General features: G+C 36.8%; 1 protein-coding gene across 1 annotated transcript; it reads left to right on the plus strand.

Annotated features, from left to right (window-relative positions):
- Positions 1–12,122: 12,122 nt before the first annotated feature.
- Positions 12,123–21,226, plus strand: LOC128232066 (uncharacterized). Its single transcript, XM_052945406.1, has 2 exons — positions 12,123–15,050; positions 17,618–21,226. The coding sequence occupies exons 1-2, from the start codon at positions 12,140–12,142 to the stop codon at positions 17,620–17,622; spliced, it is 2,916 nt and encodes a 971-aa protein (XP_052801366.1). The 5' UTR covers positions 12,123–12,139; the 3' UTR covers positions 17,623–21,226.
- The last annotated feature ends 1,052 nt before the right edge of the window (positions 21,227–22,278 follow it).

Here is a 22,278-nt window from a genome sequence, read left to right on the forward strand (position 1 = left end):
CTTTCTGAAAAGTGTTCACAATTCATATGTACTACCCAACCTGAATTAAAGATGCCAAAACGTCAAGTCAAAACATAAGGCAACAGTATGACGTCAGCTGCATCACCCAGCAATTTATTAAAGCCATCTAACTGTAGACAAGTTTGTAACGATCAACGGAAGTAGAGAGGTATTTCGAAGATGTACGAAAAAACTGCGACGTTGAAGTCACGCACGGAGCAGCGTGCTATGATCAAACATGGTGTTCACAGCGGGATAGCTCCTACACATACTTATACGTTTCTAACACGGGATAAATCAAAGCCAACATGTTCAAGGGCTTTGGTATTTCGCTGGCATGGACGTTTTTAGTGACGGGCATGAAAGAGTGTGCGATTTAAAGCGGCAGACTGTCACACTTTGAGTTAAAACATTATTGTATGCTAAATAAATGCAAAAAGATAGAGTTGGAATTGGTCGTGTCCGGTTTGTAACTTTGCTTTGTCGAGGAATTTTAAAAATTACTTGCCACATGTGTTTGGTACCTGCATACAGGAAATGTGTTAAGGTCACATTTTTAGGCTAATGCTTAAAAAACCATTTGGTTCGGGTTACCCGACCCTACCTACGGAATAGGTGTCGACTCTACCGTTTTTATAGTCAGTTTGAAAAAAAACCTGATTTTTTTTTTTAAATTGCTTTTCACTTTGTAGTTGAAAACCTTAAATGCTTATACAGAAGATAACTTTAACACCATTATCCAATCATGAAAATGACATTCTTATATAAAACCTAATAAAAAAAATAAAAATAAAAAAAGCCTACCTCCCTTCCTATTTTTTTAAAAGGAAGTAACCCTAACCAAACATTTTTTAAGCCTTATCATTATGGGTTGATGCATATTATCTTATATAGAAAAGTAGTTAATTTCTTGGCTGTAATTTTGTCATACATAGGTAACGCCCCCTGTAGTCCCTGAAGGAATGTGTGCATATACAAATCAAAGCGCTGATAGCGCTGCATGAACAGGGTTTTATACGGGTTTTCACCATTATGATTCACGATCATGTGTGTATTATTAAGGTGCTGATATGTACCACAGTGAATCTAAGAGTCTCCGTGAAAAAAAAAACCCGCAGGGGCCGCCCCAGGTTTAATGAAGCATGATGGTAAATGACAAATTGATATTTTATTTACAATAAAGTTAACGTCGCTGTGTAACCAGGCAAACCAGGATGGAGGATGTAACCAATCCCAGCATAAGACTCCATCCTATGGTGTTACAATATGAGTAAGGCTTGCCAAGGATTTATTAACCAGAGAAATAAAATAGAAATTGGTTGATCATCCAGGGTGAATTAAAAAAACCGTTTCCGGTTGGTAATTAGATGTTGGCATAAACAAAGACTATACTAATTATTAAACTGAAAACGATCCTTTTCAGGGCCACTGTTAAAATTTTAAATAGTATTTTAAAATGCTATATACATAATTTATATAAAAATGGATTCTCACCCCGGAGGAACGATAAATAGATAATATGCAACGGCTGGTGAATTATTGAAACAGCATAGAAACAAACTCCACGAAGCCTTCCTCCCCATAAATATGAGAAATAGTTCCTTAATTAAAGTGATCAAAATTAAACTAATTGCTTTCATACAATTGTTAATGAAACACCTAAAAAGTTATAAAATCCGTGATATTTTCTCATATATTTACACCAAACCAGCAAAAAATATAACTCAATTCATTTCAATGAAATGCCATTTTCAACAAAAATACACAAACATCCGCCTATACGTACACTTTAAAAAGTATATAAAATAAATAAACAAAATAAGTCTAGAAAAATCTTTAAATTCAAAACTTATTTTTTTCCTTCTTTGTCTATATCGTCAGCAACTCTCTTTTATTTCTATATTGTCAGCTAACTCACCAGCACTTTAGTACGTGCCTGAGATCACTGTGTCACGTGATGGAATGATGCGCTTTGAGTGGATAGTAATTCTTTGTTTACGTTTCGATGTTCATTCGATGTTCATTCATTTTTGGGTGCAGGGATACTACTTTAATATTATCTTTATCTAAGTTCAACAAATTCAATTACTAGTATTAAAATAGATATTGCGTTATGATTGCTTCTTGCTTTGTCAAATCTAGCTCTATTATTGGAAACATAGCTTGCAATTTATATAGTCCGCAATTTTTCAAACTATATTTTTGGTGGTAAAGAGGCAGACGACACTTGTTACTATTAATAGGCATTTTATGTTGTGAGTGTCGAGTTTGTGGCTACACTGAAAACAACCCTGTTCAATCATGACGTCCAACCGTCTTGTGCATCCGACGCGCCTTTTGATTTTTTTTCAATACTGCATTAAATAATGAAATAAAGTTTTAATTACAGTAGATAAATGAACCGATATGTTACGATACACCAAAAGTGATAGGTATCAGTATATCTTCTGTATTTACTATTGTATGACATAGTGGGTTGCCCATTACAATGCATTTTAATAGTTCCTTGATAGTTGTATTCATTGCGTCTTTTTCAATGAAATAAATAGTTCTTGACTGTTAAATAAAAGATTCACCTGCCTGGAAGCATTTAAATTTTGGCTTAACTCAATTCACATGTATAGTTCTATTCACGACCAAAAACAAAAAGAACAGCTAACAGTCATTTCGGTTGGAACGCACAAAGGTAAAATGAAATGCAAGGAAGAAGAAAAGGAAGACAAAATGGATGATTTGTTTGAGGAGGATTTAAATCATTTACGAAAAATAAGGAAATTCTACAACACATAAACGTGAAAAGGTTTCTTGTAAATAGCACTGCAGAAGGAGATCCAGTGTTTGATGAACTCAGAGTTGATGTGAAGATGCTGGCTGAAAAGCAGCATAACTGGAATGAAAAAGCCCGACAAGTTTTGTTCAGTTGGAGAAGTATTTTGATAACATTCGTGCAAAAGGCATGGAGCTGGTGTTTTTGCGCGACGTACAATATGCATACAGGAACAGTATAAAGCCTGATGATGAACGACAGTTGCATTTGTTTCTGGAATTGCAGCACTTGTTTGGAAATATTCTACACTTTGATACAGCAGAGCTCAGAACGAATGTTTTACTGGCTCCCCAGTGGATAATTGAAGCTTTCAAATGTTTTATAACTCATAAACGGAAGAAGTATCGGAAACCAAAACTACTAGGCTCTGGAACGAATACAAAGAATATCATTAAGCCACAACTGATGAAAGAAATCATAAATTGTAGCAAAGACAGAATCAGAATTTATGGGGAAGCTGTTGTTAAGTACATGGAACATTTGCATAAAATGTCAAAACCCGTCTTTCTGGAAAACTTTGGGGAGGAGGAGGAATTGTCAGAGATGGCTGATGATTGTTTTGACCGCAGAACGAATACTGTTGGAATACCAAGTTACAATAAGAAGATGCATGATTTTCATATTGTTCCATGTCAGCTGAGGCAAAACCAGAAGAAAAGAAAATTGAAGAACTTGCATGTCCCTAGAATTGGAAAACAACTCCAGAGCTGTGTTTTGTCTTCAATGACAATTTCATGTCTCCAGGCGTATATCATAGGCTGCTAGCTGCTTGTATTCGCAGCTGGGAAATTGCAAAGCAAAAGGACGACGGTAGAGAAGAGGCGTTGCTGTTCAGTAGGATAGGAGTTTTCAAAACTTGCAAACGATCACAATTGCGACGTGGTATATTGTCCACATGATTTATGCCAGAATAATATTCATGCGAAAACAGAAGCAAGAAACAGAAGAGGCGATAGACAGATGCAAATGTCATTATGTTCGCAGACATCTTATGGCAATTCCTGGACTACTACCGATATAAAAATATGTCACAAAGACTACACCGTATGAAGAATTCATTCAATGTCCAAATTTGAACAAACAAAATCATGTCCTGTATAGAGTCAATGATTTAATAATTGTTGAAAACATGATCCCATGAAGACCATGACGCCAAGGATGCTCACTCAGTTGAAAAAACCCACAGTTCTTCAGTGTTGGTACCACGATGCATACGAAGAGAAAGAAACTTTTAAAAAGAATAACTTGGGGGATTTAAGGGTTCCTGCAGTAGAGAAATTGCCAAAAACAGCAAGAGGTCTTGCAGGTAGCAGAGAGTTTTGGCTGTTGGGTATAGAACTAGGCATCTCTCAACCAACCATGGAACGATGATCAAAAGATCATTGGAATGAATCAAGGTCTGTTTTCATATATCATGTGTTATATGAGTGGAAAACTTCACAGGGCAAAAATGCAACCGTTTCATGTTTGAAGAGGAAGGTCTTTGCTGTCCATAAAACTTCAGATATTGATCTTGGAAGTATTTTCAGATGCTTTGGAACAAGAAATCAAGGTATTCTATTGCTTGTTATGATGTGAATAATGTCTGCGTGGAATTTTATACAAATTAAAATTTCTGCTTATGTGTGGCCCCATTTTCTCAGAAACTCTTATACGTAGCAAGTGACTTAATTCATGAAGCCAATTTTCTAACTTAAACCTTTTTTATTTATAAATAAAAATTAGTATTGCTTGATTACCACACAGGTATTTCCAAAACCTCTTAAGTATGTAAATATTACACAAACTATACCAATTTATTTTTGGTTATTACTAAAAAAACAAGTTCAATATATTTAAATAAAACTTGATACACATGTGTCCAGGGATAACATGTACATGCAGGTCATTAAATCGGGCCTTAACAATTGTTTAGTTATGCCCCTTGTTGTACTCAAGAAGCATTGGCGTTTGCTCTGCAGTGCTCTTTTTTATACCACACTTGTCTCATGCATTATTTTACAGTTTGTGTTACATCATTGGACATGTTTTAACGGAATGTTTATGGAACTTTTGTTTAGAAGAAACTGGAGATCAGGCTGATGAAGTGTCAAAGATAGACACACAAACTGGTGAGTAGAGACTGAGAGCAATATTTCTATTTAGGTTCCATGGAAACAAAGTGAATGGTGTCTCATATAAAACTGAATTAGATTTAAAACAAGCAAATTTACAAGCTTCAACAAAGTTATGATTGTTGTAATAAAAAAGAAACGTTTTGTCATAGCCGTGGTGTCATAAACTTCCACATATGTGACGTTGCGACAACTTTATAACAAAACATTGCTATATAAATAAATATATAAATAGCGGAAGTTCGAAATAAATAAATTTAGTCACAGTATTACAATAACCCAATCATGACACACCCTTCACACAACGTTTTGTTAAGGAAATGTGATAGCTGGGACTCCATATGTACTGAGACTTTTTGGACTGAAAAAAGTTAGTAGTGCGTAACCATTTATCTTGCGGTGTAGGTTTTCAAGTGTTTCAGGGGATTTTGGACGAGCGTTTGGACGAAGCGAAAGAGAAAGTAGAAATGGAATAATGGTATCTACACACCAGATCAGCCGGTAAGATTATAATGTCGTGCTTGTTCAACGCTTTTTAATATTATAGTTATTGTTAACAAGTATTCATGCGTTGTCAGTCTGCAAAGAAAAAGAAAATCTTACTGTTTTCACTGTGTTAGTGCTACATGTAGCCACAATAATCACCAATGCGATTTAAGGGAACTCTTTTTAGTCCCCTACCGGTTTCACCGGAGGGGACTTGAGGTTTACACTCTGTCCGTCCGTCCGTCCGTGTCGGTCCGTCCTTCCGTCCGTCCGTCTCGGTCCTGCGATAACTAAAACAGTATCAAAGCTAGGTTGATGAAGCTTAATATGTGCACTATGGAGATTATGCACGTAATTATTTTTCGTCAGACAATGTTATGGCCTTTGACTTATTAAAAATAATTATAGCCAATTTGGTCCTGTGATAACTCAAAAAGTATCAAAACTAGGTTTATGAAACTAAGTATGTTGATGGAGGATAAAATGGAGATTATGCACATCAGTATTTTTTCGTCAGACAATCAGACAAAGGTTTGCACAGTTATGGTCCTTGACTTATTAAAAACATAGCTATTGATGGAAAAAAATCACGGTCCTGGGATAACTAAAATAGTATCCAAGGTAGGTTAATGAAACTTAGTATGTGGAGAGAGGGCAGTATGGAGATTATGCACATTAGTTTATTTATTTCGTCAGACAAGGTAATGCAGAGTTATTGCCCTTGACATTGAAAATATATCCAATTTGGTACTGTGATAACTCAAAAAGTATCAAAGCTAGGTTCATGAAACTTAGTATGTGGAGGTTGGCAATATGGTGATTATAAACGTTAATTTATTTCTTTCGTCACACAAGATTTAATTTTATTTTATCAGAAACTTTCAATTGAATTTCTTATGATATGCTACAAATGTGTATGGATTTAACAGCCAGACAGCAATTCTAACCAAGAAAATACACCATTATTATTTTAGTTTTAATTTTCTCTAAATTATGATTCTCCTTTTTGACCACCACTTTTTTAATTGAAACTTATGTTTTTACTTTATTCGGGATTGTTTTGATAAGAGTCAGGTTGTGCACACAAACTAGTTTAAACCCCCATTAAATTTACATTTTACTGACCATTCCAAGGCGGGACCTAACACTCCTTGATAAACTCCACTTATTTGTGTATGGTATATATCTACTGTGTTGTTTGTGGAGTTCTGTGCTGTAGTTCCATGTTTCTGGTCGGTGTTTGGGTAATATTTCTTTGGCGTTGACCCCTTGCCATTAAACGGGGTTTATGTATAAACTTTCGACTATTGTGTTTGTTTCTAAAGTTATTCATGTTCAAAATAATATAGATAAACATATAGGGGATTCAAAGGTAAAAGGTACATGTATTTCATTTTTTGGTAAAATATGACATTTTGTGTGTTTCCAATTTTTATGTGGTTAAATTTTAGAACTCAAATTTATTCCTTACTTGGACAAAATTGAAAGAACTGTTTTGGGCCAAATTCTTGGAGAGAAAATTTGTTTAGGTAAAAAGGTTCATTTTGAACTTTATACGTATCTTTACTTTGAACCTTTTACCTAAAAATATGCTTAATTCATACATTATTAAAAGTTTTGTTGACCTTGAGTATGGCAACAGACTGGACTGGAAACAGTTCGTAGAGAATGAGAAGACACACATTCAAAGGGACAAGAATACTTGATCCCTCCCATCATTTTTACAAGGGTGACATAACCCCCCTTATCATTTTTTTAGTTTTATTATCTACTGCATGGCTTTTAGAGAATACTTTGCATTATTTTGAAATATTTGGCTTTTCAAATAAACATGTTCAAACAAATTTATTGTTGGAATTCCTTAATTAGCTGCGATTATGTTAATTGATATCATATGAATGGTTTGATTTGACTTGCTAGTTACATGATTTTTTACACATTAGTTTTGTAACATGCGAGACCAACAAGGCCAACAAGGCCAACAGATCTCTTCAGAGAAAAGCATGATTGACCCTGGAGGGGTTCACTGGTCTTTATATACTGTAAATTCTTAATCCACACGGAGCCCGGACTTTGCTAATTTGCATATTACCAACCAAGTAAACATATGTATGTTGAACGTACTTCCGTCTATAACGGAATGTTATACTATGACGCACATCCGCCTACAGCGGACCGTTACAATTTCTTGATTGACAATTAATTTTTAATTGATACAGGCATCATTTACTCATTACAAACTGCTTAATGCCAATAACTATGTTAATAATGACTCTTTTGCATGTAAGATAATGAATACATGTTATGACTGTCAATCCATTATTTTCTGTGTGAATTAAGCATGTGTTATAAAATATTGAAAATATGTATTTACTTTAACTTTGTTGAGAGGGGTTTTGTAAAAATGATGAGGGGGATTGTGTCCGCCTTGTAAATATGATGGGAGGGATTATATCCGCCTTGAAAATTGAGTGGGAGGGATTTTTTCCGAGGGTATTTTGTCCTTCACTCCAAAAGTCGAGACGTTAAACTTTGAGTCGAAAACGAGTTGTCAATACACTACCGGGGAAATCAAATAGCATGAAAGCAACCAGATACAAAGGGCTTGAAAACCTAGTAAATAGGGATGCAAACGAATATTCGAATATTCGATCGAACGTTTGGTATTCGAATGTCAAAATAGGTATTCGAATATTCGATGTTTTTGTTGAATTAATAAATTAATAAACTTTTTGCCTACAACTGTCATCTTCGTCTGTCTTGTTTTTACAACGATGTACCCCTAATGCCATAGGTGTGAACTTAATGGCACTATACACGCGTCATATCGGATATATCGCCGGAAACTATAAACAGTCCCCGTAATTTTGAATTTACTGGCTGTTAGACAAGTGACATAAAACACATTCCAATTATATTGGGTACATTTAAATGACCATGCCAATTAAGGGTTTAAGAGATCGGCCTTTATACCAATGTTTTGTCTTCACTGCTAATCAAGTTTGACGATATTGCTCAAATCGCCTTGATGATATGAAGGACATTTGCTAGTTATGTGCTTTAAACTGTTTCCATGTTTTCAATATAACGCTCTTGCGTACAAAAAATAACTGTATGGTTTAACGTTTAAGGATATATGTCCTGTATTGCTGTACAATACCTAAGGCAAAAGCGACGTTTAGTCATGGTGTCGTTTTCTATAAATATATTTCGTAAACATCAATCCCGGAACGAGGCTGCAAGTCCCACGTTGGCACATATCGTCATTTAACCGGGACAAACGCAATTCCCTGATCTTATTTTGCATTGTTTACAAAAATGAACGCAGAAGGTTTTTTTGTTAAAGATATATCGCTTTTTCTTGGGATATATTTTGAAAATGGGGAAATTCAGAGGCTAATTTGTGGAACAATAAGGGTCCGTCGCGTGTACCGTATACGACCAGGAAGGGTAACAGGGCCCCCACTATTACGTTAGTGAATAATAATAGTTTACTACAGTTCTTAAAGGTTCATTTTGGAGTTCGAATATTCGATCGAAAGAATTACCGAATATTCAAATATCACTTTTGCCATTCGTTTGCATCCCTACTAGTAAATAAGGGAAAGTAGTAAAATCTAGATCCATCAACTACCCAGAGTGTTATTAATGTTTCAAGGTTCAGATCTGGGAAATCAGAGATAAGGTGAATCAGTGACAGTTTTTATGCCCCCGAGGGTGGGCATATTAAAATTGCACCGTCCGTCCGTCCGTCCGTGTGTCCGGCTCAATAACTCGTGTCCGGACTGTAACTTTCCCTTGTATAGACAGATTTTAAAATATCTTGCCACATGTGTTCAGCATACCAAGACGACGTGTCGCGTGCAAGAACTGTGTCCCTACCTCTTAGATCAAGGTCACACTTAGATGTTTATTCACAATGGAGTGCTGCATATAAGGACATAGAGTATAGGTTGTCGTGTCCGGGCTGTAACTTTCCCTTGTATGAACAGATTTTAAAATAACTTGCCACATGCGTTCGGCATACCAAGACGACGTGTCACCTGCAAGAACCGTGTCCCTACCTCTAAGGTCAAGGTCACACTTAGGTGTTTATTCATAATGGAATGCTGCATATTAGGACATAGAGTATAGGTTGTCGTGTCCGGACTGTAACTTTCCCTTGTATGGACAGATTTTAAAATAACTTGCCACATGTGTTTGGCATACCAAGACGACGTGTCACGTGCAAGACCCGTGTCCCTACCTCTTAGGTCAAGGTCACACTTAGTGTTTATTCACAATGGAATGCTGCATATAAGGACATAGAGTATAGGTTGTTATGTCCGGACTGTAACTTTCCCTTGTATGGACAGATTTGAAAATAACTTGCCACATGTGTTCGGCATACCAAGACGACGTGTCGCCTGTAAGAACCGTGTCACTACCTCTAAGGTAAAGGTCACACTTAGATGATTATTCACAATGGAGTGCTGCATATAAGGACATAGAGTATAGGTTGTCATGTCCGGGCTGTAACTTTCCCTTGTATGGACAGATTTTGAAATAACTTGCCACATGTGTTCGGCATACCAAGACGACGTGTCGCGTGCAAGAACCGTGTCCCTACCTCTTAGGTGAAGGTCACACTTAGTGTTTATTCACAATGGAATGCTGCATATAAGGACATAGAGTATAGGTTGTTGTGTCCGGGCTGTTATTTTCCCTTGTATGGACATATTTTAAAATAACTTGCCACATGTGTTTGGCATACCAAGACGACGTGTCGCGTGCAAGACCCGTGTCCCTACCTCTTAGGTCAAGGTCACACTTAGTGTTTATTCACAATGGAATGCTGCATATAACTTAGAGAATAGGTTGTTATGTCCGGACTGTAACTTTCCCTTGTATGGACAGATTTGAAAATAACTTGCCACATGTGTTCGGCATACCAAGACGACGTGTCGCGCGCAAGAACCGTGTCCCTACCTCTAAGGTTAAGGTCACACTTAGGTGTTTATTCACAATGGAGTGCTGCATATAAGGACATAGAGTATAGGATGTCATGTCCGGGCTGTAACTTTCCCTTGTATGGACAGATTTTAAAATAACTTGCCACATGTGTTCGGCATACCAAGACGACGTGTCGCGTGCAACACCCGTGTCCCTACCTCTTAGGTTAAGGTCACACTTAGTGTTTATTCACAATGGAATGCTGCATATTAGGACATAGAGTATAGGTTGTTGTGTCCGGGCTGTTATTTTCCCTTGTATGGACAGATTTTAAAATAAATTGCCACATGTGTTCGACATACCAAGACGAGTTGTCGCGTGCAAGACCCGTGTCCCTATTTCTTAGGTCAAAGTCACACTTAGTGTTTATTCACAATGGAATGCTGCATATAACTTAGAGAATAGGTTGTCGTGTCTGGGCTGTAACTTTCCCTTGTATAGACAGATAATAAAATAACTTGCCACATGTGTTCGACATACCAAGACGACGTATCGTGTGCAAGAACCGTGTCCCCACCTCTAAGGTCAAGGTCACACTTAGGTGTTTATTCACAATGGAGTGCTGCATATAAGGATTCAGAGTATTGGTTGTTATGTCCGGGCTGTAACTTTTTCTTGTATGGACAGATTTGAAAATAACTTGCCACATGTGTTCAACATACCAAAGCAACGTGTCACGTGCAAGACCCATGTCCCTACCTCTAAGGTGAAAGATACACTTAGTGTTTATTCACAATGGAATGCTGAATATAAGGACATAAGAATATAGGTTGTCAAGGATGGGTGGTATTTTTTTATGTTCAGAGGCAATTTAAAATAACTTGCCATATGTATTTGTTTGATCTTTAACTTTTCATGTACTGACCTTGTTCATAGGTCAATGTCACATTCGGGGGCATTCGTCACATACTGTGACAGCTCTTGTTTTGAAGTCATATTGAACACAAAGAGCCAGATAAAAAATGTAAAGGCAGGAAATTTTAATCTTTACAATTGGAGAGGGCAGTATGAGAGTTTGATGAAATTATGTTTCAAAAACAATGGATATCGGCAAAAAGACAGTTGAAAAGGCAATAAAACAAAATAGGTTGGATGATTGCTGGATTAGATAGAAGTGGGTGGACACTACTAGCAAATATGACATAGGAAAGAAAAAGAAACATTCCTCAGGGAACAAACTGCGCCAGAAAAGTCACATAAAGTAAATAGTTTACACAATATCGTAGCATTTTAATAATGTATGTACTTCTATGCTGAAAAGTGTAATGAACTTGGAAAATACTGTATTACACAGACAGTTTACAGAAATATATACTCGTCATATTTCCATAACTACCACCCACCCCACAAAAAAGATCAATGTCAGGTCTGTAACCGTTACGAAAATTTGAATTCTGAATGGAAATTAGACGATGCAAGGAGGAAGAAAGTGATACAAAAATATATAGGGGATATGATGACAGGACGCTTTTCTGGTGACCTGTATCACGTCGAGTTCGGTGTGTAAACACGTATCCGTCGATACAGCAGGTTGTTTACTCACCGAACGAGCAAAATTGAGGAAAATATACCTGAAACATCATTCTGGCCAAAATATATTACACTTTGAACGTCAATTTTGACGGAGCAATGTATCCTACCACCTTAAACTAGGTATTTCTTTAACAAATCACACCATGCATAATATTCTATTTTCAGTCTTAATCGGTCCTGATTCATCATGACTGACAACAGAGGCTCAGAAGACAGCCTGATGCAGACTGATGATGAACAGACTAAAGAAGTGATTACCATTCTGAAAGAAATAAGGGCTAACCTCACTGAAAATGAAAGAGCCCAACTTGATGATGAGATAAAGCAGGTAACCAAAGAATGCACTGAAAGAGGTGATTTGAGTTTAAGAATTGTGTCAGAAATAATGAGGAACTTTGTAAATGTTGTGTCTGTTAAGCTTGGTGTGAACCTTGAAGCGACGAAACAGATTATCCGAATATTCCATCTTTGCTGGAATAAACAAGGACTGTCAGAAACCATTATGAAAGAGATTTTCAATGAGGATGAGAATGAAGAACCAGAGGTGGATAAGCAAATCCCCATGGAAGTAAAAGGTTTGGATGACACAAAACTTCGCATGTTTGCTAAAGCTTTACAAGAGGGTCATGAAGAAGTACAAAGAATTCGAGCAATGGTTGTTGGCATGTTTTCCGTTGGAAAAACATCCCTTGTCAATAACCTCATTGACGATTTAAAGAATAAAAGACCACCTTCGGTTTATGAGCAATATCCACCAAGTACTGAAGGCATTGATGTACACTTGTGTAAGATTGAAAATGAAAAATGGAAAAAGCTGGCCTTGACGCAGAAACGAAATATGAAACATGCGCTGGAAAACAGTATGGCTTATAAACAGTATGACGATGTTGATTCTGGTATGCCTGTTGTAGAGCAAGAACCCATTCAAGAAGAAGAGATGGAAGTAGGTGAACAGACTGAGGAAAATACACATGTAAAGGTGCCTGAACAGCCTCCTGTTTTTGTTCCAGTTGACTTGGAGAAATTAAAAAAGAAATTGGATGAACCTGATGAAATAGAACACACAGAAGAAAAACCTCAAACTTTTTATACCAAAGCTCATGAAGAAATAAGAAAAGAATCAGACTACCCAGGAAATCCACCACTTGTTTCAGTGTGGGACTTCGCAGGGCAGAATTTGTACTATTCAACCCACCACTTTTTCTTGAACAAGCGGTCAATTTACCTTTTGTTGATGGATATGACAAAACAGTTAAGTGATCTTGTTGAAGAAAGTGAATCATTAGCTGGTTTGGTTCATGAAAAGTTCACCTGTCTGGATGCCTTCAAGTTTTGGCTGAATTCCATCCACATGTACAGCTCAATTCATGATCAAGAACACGAAGATAAACCAACGGTCATCCTGATTGGCACTCATAAGGACGAGATGTCCGGCACAGATGAAGAAAAAGAAGAATACATGAATGCCTTCTTTAATGACGCACTGAAACCATTTATTGACTCAAATATTTTAAAGCACGTACACGATAGAAAATTTCTCGTGAACAATCTTGATGCAAAAGACCCAGTTTTTGATGAAATCAGAAATGAAGTAAAAAAGGTGGCTGAAGTCCAACCCTATTGGAATGAAAAGCATCCCCTGAAATGGATACAGCTTGAGAAAACCTTTGAACAAATGAGAGGGGACGGAAAAGAAATGGTAAAACTGCGTGAGGTTGAAGCTGCAAACAGAGAGAACCCACGACCATTGGAAAATGCCCAGCTACTGTTGTTCTTGGAAGTTCAGCACATGTATGGTAACATCCTTTACTTTAAAACAGAGGAATTGAAAGAACATGTCATTTTGTCCCCACAATGGATCATTGAAGCCTTTAAATGCTTCATCAACCACAAAGAGAAACATGTTCCACCAAAGCTCCTTAAACAGTGGCAAAGTTACAAAGAGTCTGCTATATTAGAACCGGAGTTGCTGCAGGCAATTTTGGCGCACAGTGCTCCACAGATAAAAGCCAACGCTGCTGTTGTCGTTGAATACATGGAATACTTAAAGATTATGGCCAAGCCAATACATTTGGAAGATTATGAAGAAGAAGAAAGAGTTCAGCAAGATGACAACAGCTGTGTGGATCCTAATTACAGAGGTCCCATTTGTGCGCCTCTCAATTCAGGTACAAACTTTCATATCTTACCTTGCCAGCTCAAAGCAAAGCCTACAGATGATCTTGAAAAAATAACAAATCCACCAAATCGGCAAAACACTGAAGCCCTCTGTTTTGTTTTCAAAGACAATTTTATGCCTCCAGCTATTTTCCACAGGCTACTTGCTGCTTGCATTAGGAACTGGAAAATTGCAACACTGGACAGAAAAAATATGATGTACAATAGCTTTGGCGTATTTAGAGTGAATAGTCAGGCTCAGCTCAGAGTATGGTACGTTGACCACATCGTCTATGCAAGGATGTCATTTATGTCGAAGCTTAAGAAACAAGCAATAGATTCTGGTGTTTGTACGGATGTCAGGCGTGTTTTGTACAGCAACTTGATGGCTATCCTGGGCCTTTTACCAAGGTCAAAGAACTTCGCAAAAACAACACCATACGAAGAACATATTCAGTGTCCTGAAATAAATGAACCAGGCGTTGGACTTTTCCGAGTAAATGCCTTACTTACAGATGGAGAAATTTGTTGTGATGATCATAAGATGGGTGACGAACATACAATGCAAACAGACGAACATCTGAAGTGTTGGTACAGCGATGTTCTAAAGCACAGGGAAGAGAGAGAAACGACATGCGAAGGTGTATATTTAGATATTGTTCCAACTGATAAACACTTATCAAAGATTGCATTATGCTTGAAAAAAAACAAAGAGATTTGGCTCATAGGCATCGAACTTGGATTAAGACAAGTTGATATGGAACAAATAAGACAAGACCACTTTGATACAAGAGAGGACTTTATATTCCATGTGTTACTCAAATGGAGACAACAGAAGAATGAAACACTCAAGAAACTGAAGCAGGTTTTTGTCGCCGTGATGAAAAATTCACCAGAAGTCACCTTTGAAATATTTTCAGCCCTTAAGGAGTTGACAAAAGGTATGCATATCTTACTAATAATGACGCTCCAAACAAAACTAAAATATAGATTTTATAGCATCTGATACTAGCTCTACATTATCGTTTGATTTCACAACTGCCTGATCTAGCATTATCGTTAGCAACTAGCCCTGTGTGTCGCCGACGATGCTGTAAATGACGTTTTCAGTAAATGTACAAGGTTAATTTTATTTTAAAAAGCCATTTTTGCGACTATGTTCTTGGGACTGTTGAAAGTAAGTGAGCATTTATATGTATGATTGTATCTTGTTAGCTCGACTATTCGAAGAATAAGGAGGGCTTTACTACTCGCCCCAGCGTCGGCGTCGGTGTCGGCGTCGGCGTCTGGTTAAAGTTTTAGGGCAAGCTGGGATTTTCACTTATAACTCAAACACCCTGCATTCAATTCACTTAATACTTCACACAGTTGTTCAGGGCGATCACTTAACGAGGTTAGATAACTCCATAGTATGGCCCTGAGAGACTATGGAACTAAGGTTCAAATTTTAGGGCAGGTTGGGATATTTATAATTAACTTCTATATCATTCATTCAAAAGACATGATACTTTACACAGTTGTTCAGGACCATCACACAATGAGGTTACGTAACCACATATTATCCTTAATGCAAGTTATGGCCCCTGATTGACTTAGAAACTTAGGTTAAAGTTTAAGGGCAAGTTGTTGTTTTTCCTTATAACTCCAATACCCTTCATTCAATTAACGTAATACTTCACACAGTTGTTTAGGGCCATCACGTTATTAGGTTATATAACCCCATATTATCATTTATACAAATTATGGCCCCTGATTGACTATGTAACTTAGGTTAAAGTTTTAGGACAGGTTTGGGATATTTATAAATAACTTCTTTATTCTTCATTCAATGGACTTAATACTTGACACAATTGTTCGGGACCATCACACAATGGGGTTACATAACTCAATATTATCCTTAATACAAGTTATAGCCACAGATTGACTAAGGTTTAAGTTTTAGGGTAGGTTAAAGTTTAAGGGCAAGTTGGGATTTTAATAAAACAAATTCTACAACCTCTATTCTATCGACTTAATACTTTGCAGTATTATTGACGACCATCTTACATCAAGGTTACATAACTCCATTTTAACCCTAAATACAAATTATGGCTCTTGATTGACTTTTCATTATTTTTTTTTCTTTTGACATATACATTTTTATATTCTTAACCAGGTTTTCACAAAAGGAAAACTATTTATTAGAATGACTTGCGTCATTGTTCGGGCGGGCTGGTGGGAGAGCAGCGTCAAAGTCACCTTATGTATCGAATAATTTTAGCTAGGTTTGACATATAATGACGAAACTTGGTATATAGGAAGAGTTTATGGAGACCTTTCATAGGATTGTGTTTGAGGCCCCTAGGATCAAGGTCAAGGTCAAAGTTAAAAATTATAGAAAAATGGTTAGTATTGAATAACTTAAGGGTCGAAATATTGAGGCCAAACTTAGTATATATGCAGATTTTTCTAGAGACCTTTTATGAGATTATGTTTTGGGCCAAAGAGTTATGGTCAAAGTCAATGTCACTGTTGCTAAAAATGGTAAGTACTGAATTATAATAATAATAATGTAGTGGTTGACGTAGTGTGACCAAGCTTGATACACAGGACAAGTTTATGGAGACCTTTTTTTGAATTGCCTTTTGACCCCCTAGGGTCAAGGTCACTGTCACTAAAATAGATTACCGGTTGATACTAAATAACTTCAGTTATGGTTGACATACTGTGACCAAACTTGATATGTAGGAAGAGTTTATTGAAGACTTCCATGGGATTGTGTTTGGGTCCCAAAGGATCAAGGTCTCTGTTACAAAAATAGAAGAAAGCAGTTAAAACTGAATCTCTTCTGCCAATCGTTTAAAAACCCGGTTTTGTCACTTCTGGGTTCTTGTTTTCTTTTTAATTTGATTTTTTATTGCTTTTTACAGGCACAAAATACATCATTTTTTTACTTCTAAGACAAAGCGGCGTAGACGAGCGCGCTGTCTTACACCAGCTCTTGTTTTTGTAGTCGAGCTGATAATATAGCTGCCATGTTTATTTATAGAGCAGAACATTTATAAAGCTTAAGACCCATACATCCGATTGTTGTACAATATAGCGACACATTCAGTCACCCATTTTTTATCAAGCGAAATTAAAACCAAAATATAAAAAAGTAAATACATACATGTTGAAAGTGACAGTTAGGTTTAATTATATAAATGTTTAAAACTATCGATGTTTGAGTAGATTCAATTGAACAAGTATAAAAAAAATCTGTTGTTCAATATGTTTTGTTCTCAAATACATGTAAAAAGGCTTATTTTAACTAGTATCTATAGGATCATTTTTATTTTACAAGCTATTCCACAGATTGGTTTCTCGATTTTGTGTAAAGCGAATGTAAATTTTATGGCTTATCGACTGAACGGAAGGACAGTAATTCAGCATTCAGACCAAACGATGAAAGGTCTTCCTTATACAAGAGATTATATATCGGATTGTGATTTTTATATTTTTTCAAAATTATTTCTTTGTTTTGTAGATTAGCGAAAACTAGGCTGGTGGGCGTTCGGGTGTCGTAAAAGAAGGCGTTGATTTTTTTTTACATCACGAAACTTGGTCGGAATATTTGTCAGCATGGACATTGAGACCAGTGTGAATTCGGGTCATCTCGGGTAAAAACTAAGTCACTGCGTCAAATGAAGGGAAAACATTTATCCTGTCTTCAGGAAACTCGGTCAGAATTTTTTTGTGCAGCACAATCAGTAAGACTTGTGTAAATATGGGTCATTTCAGATAAACAGTAAGGGCACTATGTCAAATATTAAACAGAAAATGTGTTAAAGTTTGTTTTCTTTCACAAATTCAACAGCTTTCATCCAATCTTCAAGAAACACAGTCAGAATATTTCGCAGTATGCCATTTATGAAAAGGGTGATTATGGGTCATGTCAGGTCAAACACTTGGTCGATGGGTCATGTCAGGTCAAACACTTGGTCGATGGGTTATATCAGGTGAAACACTTGTTCGATGGGTTATGTCAGGTGAAACACTTGTTCGATGGGTTATGTCAGGTGAAACACTTGGTCGATGGGTTATGTCAGGTGAAACACTTGGTCGATGGGTTATGTCAGGTGAAACACTTGGTCGATGGGTTATGTCAGGTGAAACACTTGGTCGATGGGTTATGTCAGGTGAAACACTTGGTCGGACTAGTGAGAATGTGCGTCAGCAGCATTTTGTTTTTCCTCCTGATCATGATGCAAATCAGCAATTGTCGGACTGAAAAATCCGGCTTTAATTCGATGTCCGCGTGAACATATTGTTGTTGTTTTTGTATAAAGAGTTTTGATTGTTTATATGAAGAGTTTGGTCTTTATCGATACTGTTATTGTAAAGATATTTTTAGGCTGACATACGTGTGTATATTCTTCAAATTGCCTTTGCTGATAATTATTGAAATAAGTGTGACTATTCTGCAAATTTCAATTGTTGATTATATTTCTCATATGTGTCTATATTCTCAGATTGCCATTGCTAATACTGATTGAAATATGATAGCCTTTTTATGAAGTTTCCTAAATACATGCTGTTGTTTTTTAATTAGATACTGTTTATTGCCAAGTTCGTCTATGGCGACATACGTGTGTATATTATGCAAATTGGCCTCGCCTATTATGATTGACATAGGTGTGTATATTTTGCACATTGCCATTGCTTATAATGATAGACATATGTGTGCAGATACTGATTGCTGATACTGATTGCTAAGACCGAGAAGCAAGTATGTAAGACTGAGACGCAAGTATGTAAGGCCGTGACGCAAATATGTAAGACCGAGAAGGAAGTAAGTAAAACCGAGACGCAAGTATGTAAGACCGAGACGCAAGTATGTAAGGCCGTGACGCAAATATGTAAGACCGAGAAGCAAGTATGTAAGACCGAGACGCAAGTATGTAAGACCGAGACGCAAGTATGTAAGACCGAGACGCAAATATGTAAGACCGAGAAGCAAGTAAGTAAGACCGAGACGCAAGTATGTAAGACCGAGACGCAAATATGTAAGACCGAGAAGCAAGTAAGTAAGACCGAGACGCAAGTATGTAAGACCGAGACGCAAGTAAGTAAGACCGAGACGCAAGTAAGTAAGACCGAGACGCTAATATGTAAGACCGAGACGCAAGTAAGTAAGACCGAGACGCAAGTAAGTAAGACTGAGACGCAAGTAAGTAAGACCGAGACGCAAATATGTAAGACCGAAAAGCAAGTAAGTAAGACCGAGACGCAAGTAAGTAAGACCGAGACGCAAGTATGTAAGACCGAGACGCAAATATGTAAGACCGAGAAGCAAGTAAGTAAGACCGAGACGCAAGTATGTAAGACCGAGACGCAAATATGTAAGACCGAGAAGCAAGTAAGTAAGACAGAGACGCAAGTATGTAAGACCGAGACGCAAGTATGTAAGACCGAGACGCAAGTACGAGACGCAAGTATGTAAGACCGAGACGCAAATATGTAAGACCGAGACGCAAATATGTAAGACCGAGACGCAAGTACGAGACGCAAGTATGTAAGACCGAGACGCAAGTACGAGACGCAAGTATGTAAGACCGAGACGCAAGTATGTAAAACCGAGACGTAAGTACGAGACGCAAGTATGTAAGACCGAGACGCAAGTATGTAAGACCGAGACGCAAGTATGTAAGACCGAGACGCAAGGAAGTAAGACCGAGACGCAAGTATGTAAGACCGAGACGCAAGTAAGTAAGACCGAGACGCTAATATGTAAGACCGAGACGCAAGTAAGTAAGACCGAGACGCAAGTAAGTAAGACCGAGACGCAAGTAAGTAAGACCGAGACGCAAGTATGTAAGACCGAGACGCAAGGAAGTAAGACCGAGACGCAAGTATGTAAGACCGAGACGCAAGTATGTAAGACCGAGACGCAAGTATGTAAGACCGAGACGCAAGGAAGTAAGACCGAGAAGCAAGTATGTAAGACCGAGACGCAAGGAAGTAAGACCGAGACGCAAATTACCGAGACGCAAGTATGTAAGACCGAGACGCAAGTATGTAAGACCGAGACGCAAGTACGAGACGCAAGTATGTAAGACCGAGACGCAAGTATGTAAGACCGAGACGCAAGTATGTCAGAAATACGATAGCCTTTTAAGCACTGCTAGAATAATGTTGGGTTTTACCGTTTATCATTTTATTAGGTATTCATACTGTTTCTTTCAAAGACATTTTTAGGCTGATATACGTGTGTATATTTTCGAATTGCCTTTGCTGGTGATGTTTTACATACATGTGTATGTTCAACAATTTACCATGGCTGAAAATGATTGACATATGTGTATTTATTATGCAAATTACATTTGTTTATAATGAATACAAACATGTGTATAGTTTGAAAGATGCTATTGCTGATATTGATTTATTTACATAAGTGGGTTTATTCTGCAAATTTCTATTGTTGGTAATGATTCACATATGTGTGTATATTCTTCTAATTGCTACTGCTGATAATGATTGATTTTGTGCATATTTTGCAAATTGCAATTGCTGTTAATCGGTGCTATGATGTAGTAGCAAGTATGTAGAAATATGATAGCATTGGAAACACTTTCCTAGATACATGCTGGTAAGTTGTGGAGACCATGCTTCTGATAGGCATATTTGTAACTTAGAAAACAATCAAGTATAGCATTAATATCTTCAAAATATATTTCGAAAACATGATGCTATGATTTCAAAATTCAAACAATTTTGTCAATTGCTTAGTCATGCCCCTTGAATAACGTTAACAAGGACGAATATAGGCACTCGTATATTTACTTGTCTGGTTACCTTCACAAAGCAATCAAGAAAATTGTTCTCTATTACATTTTGTACAAATAAATACTGTATCTGCTTTGTTGAGCAAAGAAGAGGTATATCAAAAATATACGAATTGATGTAAGAAAAGTGTGCTCAGTAAAAATATTGATAGCATTATTTTGTTAAACAACAATACGTAATTGTTTATTTGGAACATGGTTTGAGGTTGCGGTCAGCATATTCAGATTAGATGTAATATTTTTTGTTGACGAAAGAGTCATATCGATTGTACACATACATAACACTAAATGTTAATAAAATATGAAATACCTTTTATATTTATTTTAACATATAGTAGATCAGTCTGTAAATAACTTGATATCTTAATGAAATGTGTAGATACGGAGCTTAAAACTTGTCCGACTTGTCTATCACCATTTTGGTGTGCATGGTTGCGAGTTTTACGTCAATCTGAGCGAAAATATAAAATCAAACATCGGCGAGCGCGTTGAATTGTCCGATAAATCTTATTTTGTCTGGAAGATGAAGCATTGGATTCAGATTCAAACAATATTTTGTGTAAAGTATTTTATAGTTATCGTCCTTTGATCATTATTTTACTGGGACAAGTCTACTTGTCACCATAACTATATATTTTGAGGTAATAACATTGAACCTATCTATATATTGACTATGTTGAGAAAAAGTGCTTTGCAAAATAAACATTAGTTTATGAATGGATTTTTTTAGAGATATTGCCCTTTGACTTTTGTATACTTATATATATTTATATATTGGGGAGTCGGACCGAAGTTGTTTAATTGTTGACTTGTCAGTTGACTTAATTCTAAAAAAAACATTTGAAATTAATTTCTTCAGGTGAGGGCTCAGTGTTTGAACAGCAATTTCAGCTCAATTTAAACTGGTTTGTATTTCGAAGAAGTCAGAGGTACTGTATCGGCGTTACTGTAGGCACGCAAATCTTTGTCATAACTCAAAACCCATTCAAGATATTCACATTAAACTTTGTACGTATGTATGTTACAAGTGACGAGATGGACATGTGTAGCAAGGACTACAACTCTGGCTTTAACGATAATTTTGTCCCCCATCAAAAATAACCACACCGGACGAGCTTAGGCAAATGCATTTGGTATTCTTGTTAATTACGGCCCTAATAGCACAAACAATCAAATCACAATCTCAACTCATTTTACCACAAAAAACATAATATGATATTTAATGTTTTTATTCCTTTGAGCTCCACTGGTTTCGATTGAATCTGAATGAAACTTATACAATAGTTATATATACATGATAGATCGGTTTCTTTTGAAATCCGGACAGAATGATTGAAATGTTAGAAACAGCTTGTGAACACAA

The sequence above is a fragment of the Mya arenaria genome, chromosome 4, assembly GCF_026914265.1.
Source record: "Mya arenaria isolate MELC-2E11 chromosome 4, ASM2691426v1".
Classification (NCBI taxonomy): domain Eukaryota; kingdom Metazoa; phylum Mollusca; class Bivalvia; order Myida; family Myidae; genus Mya; species Mya arenaria.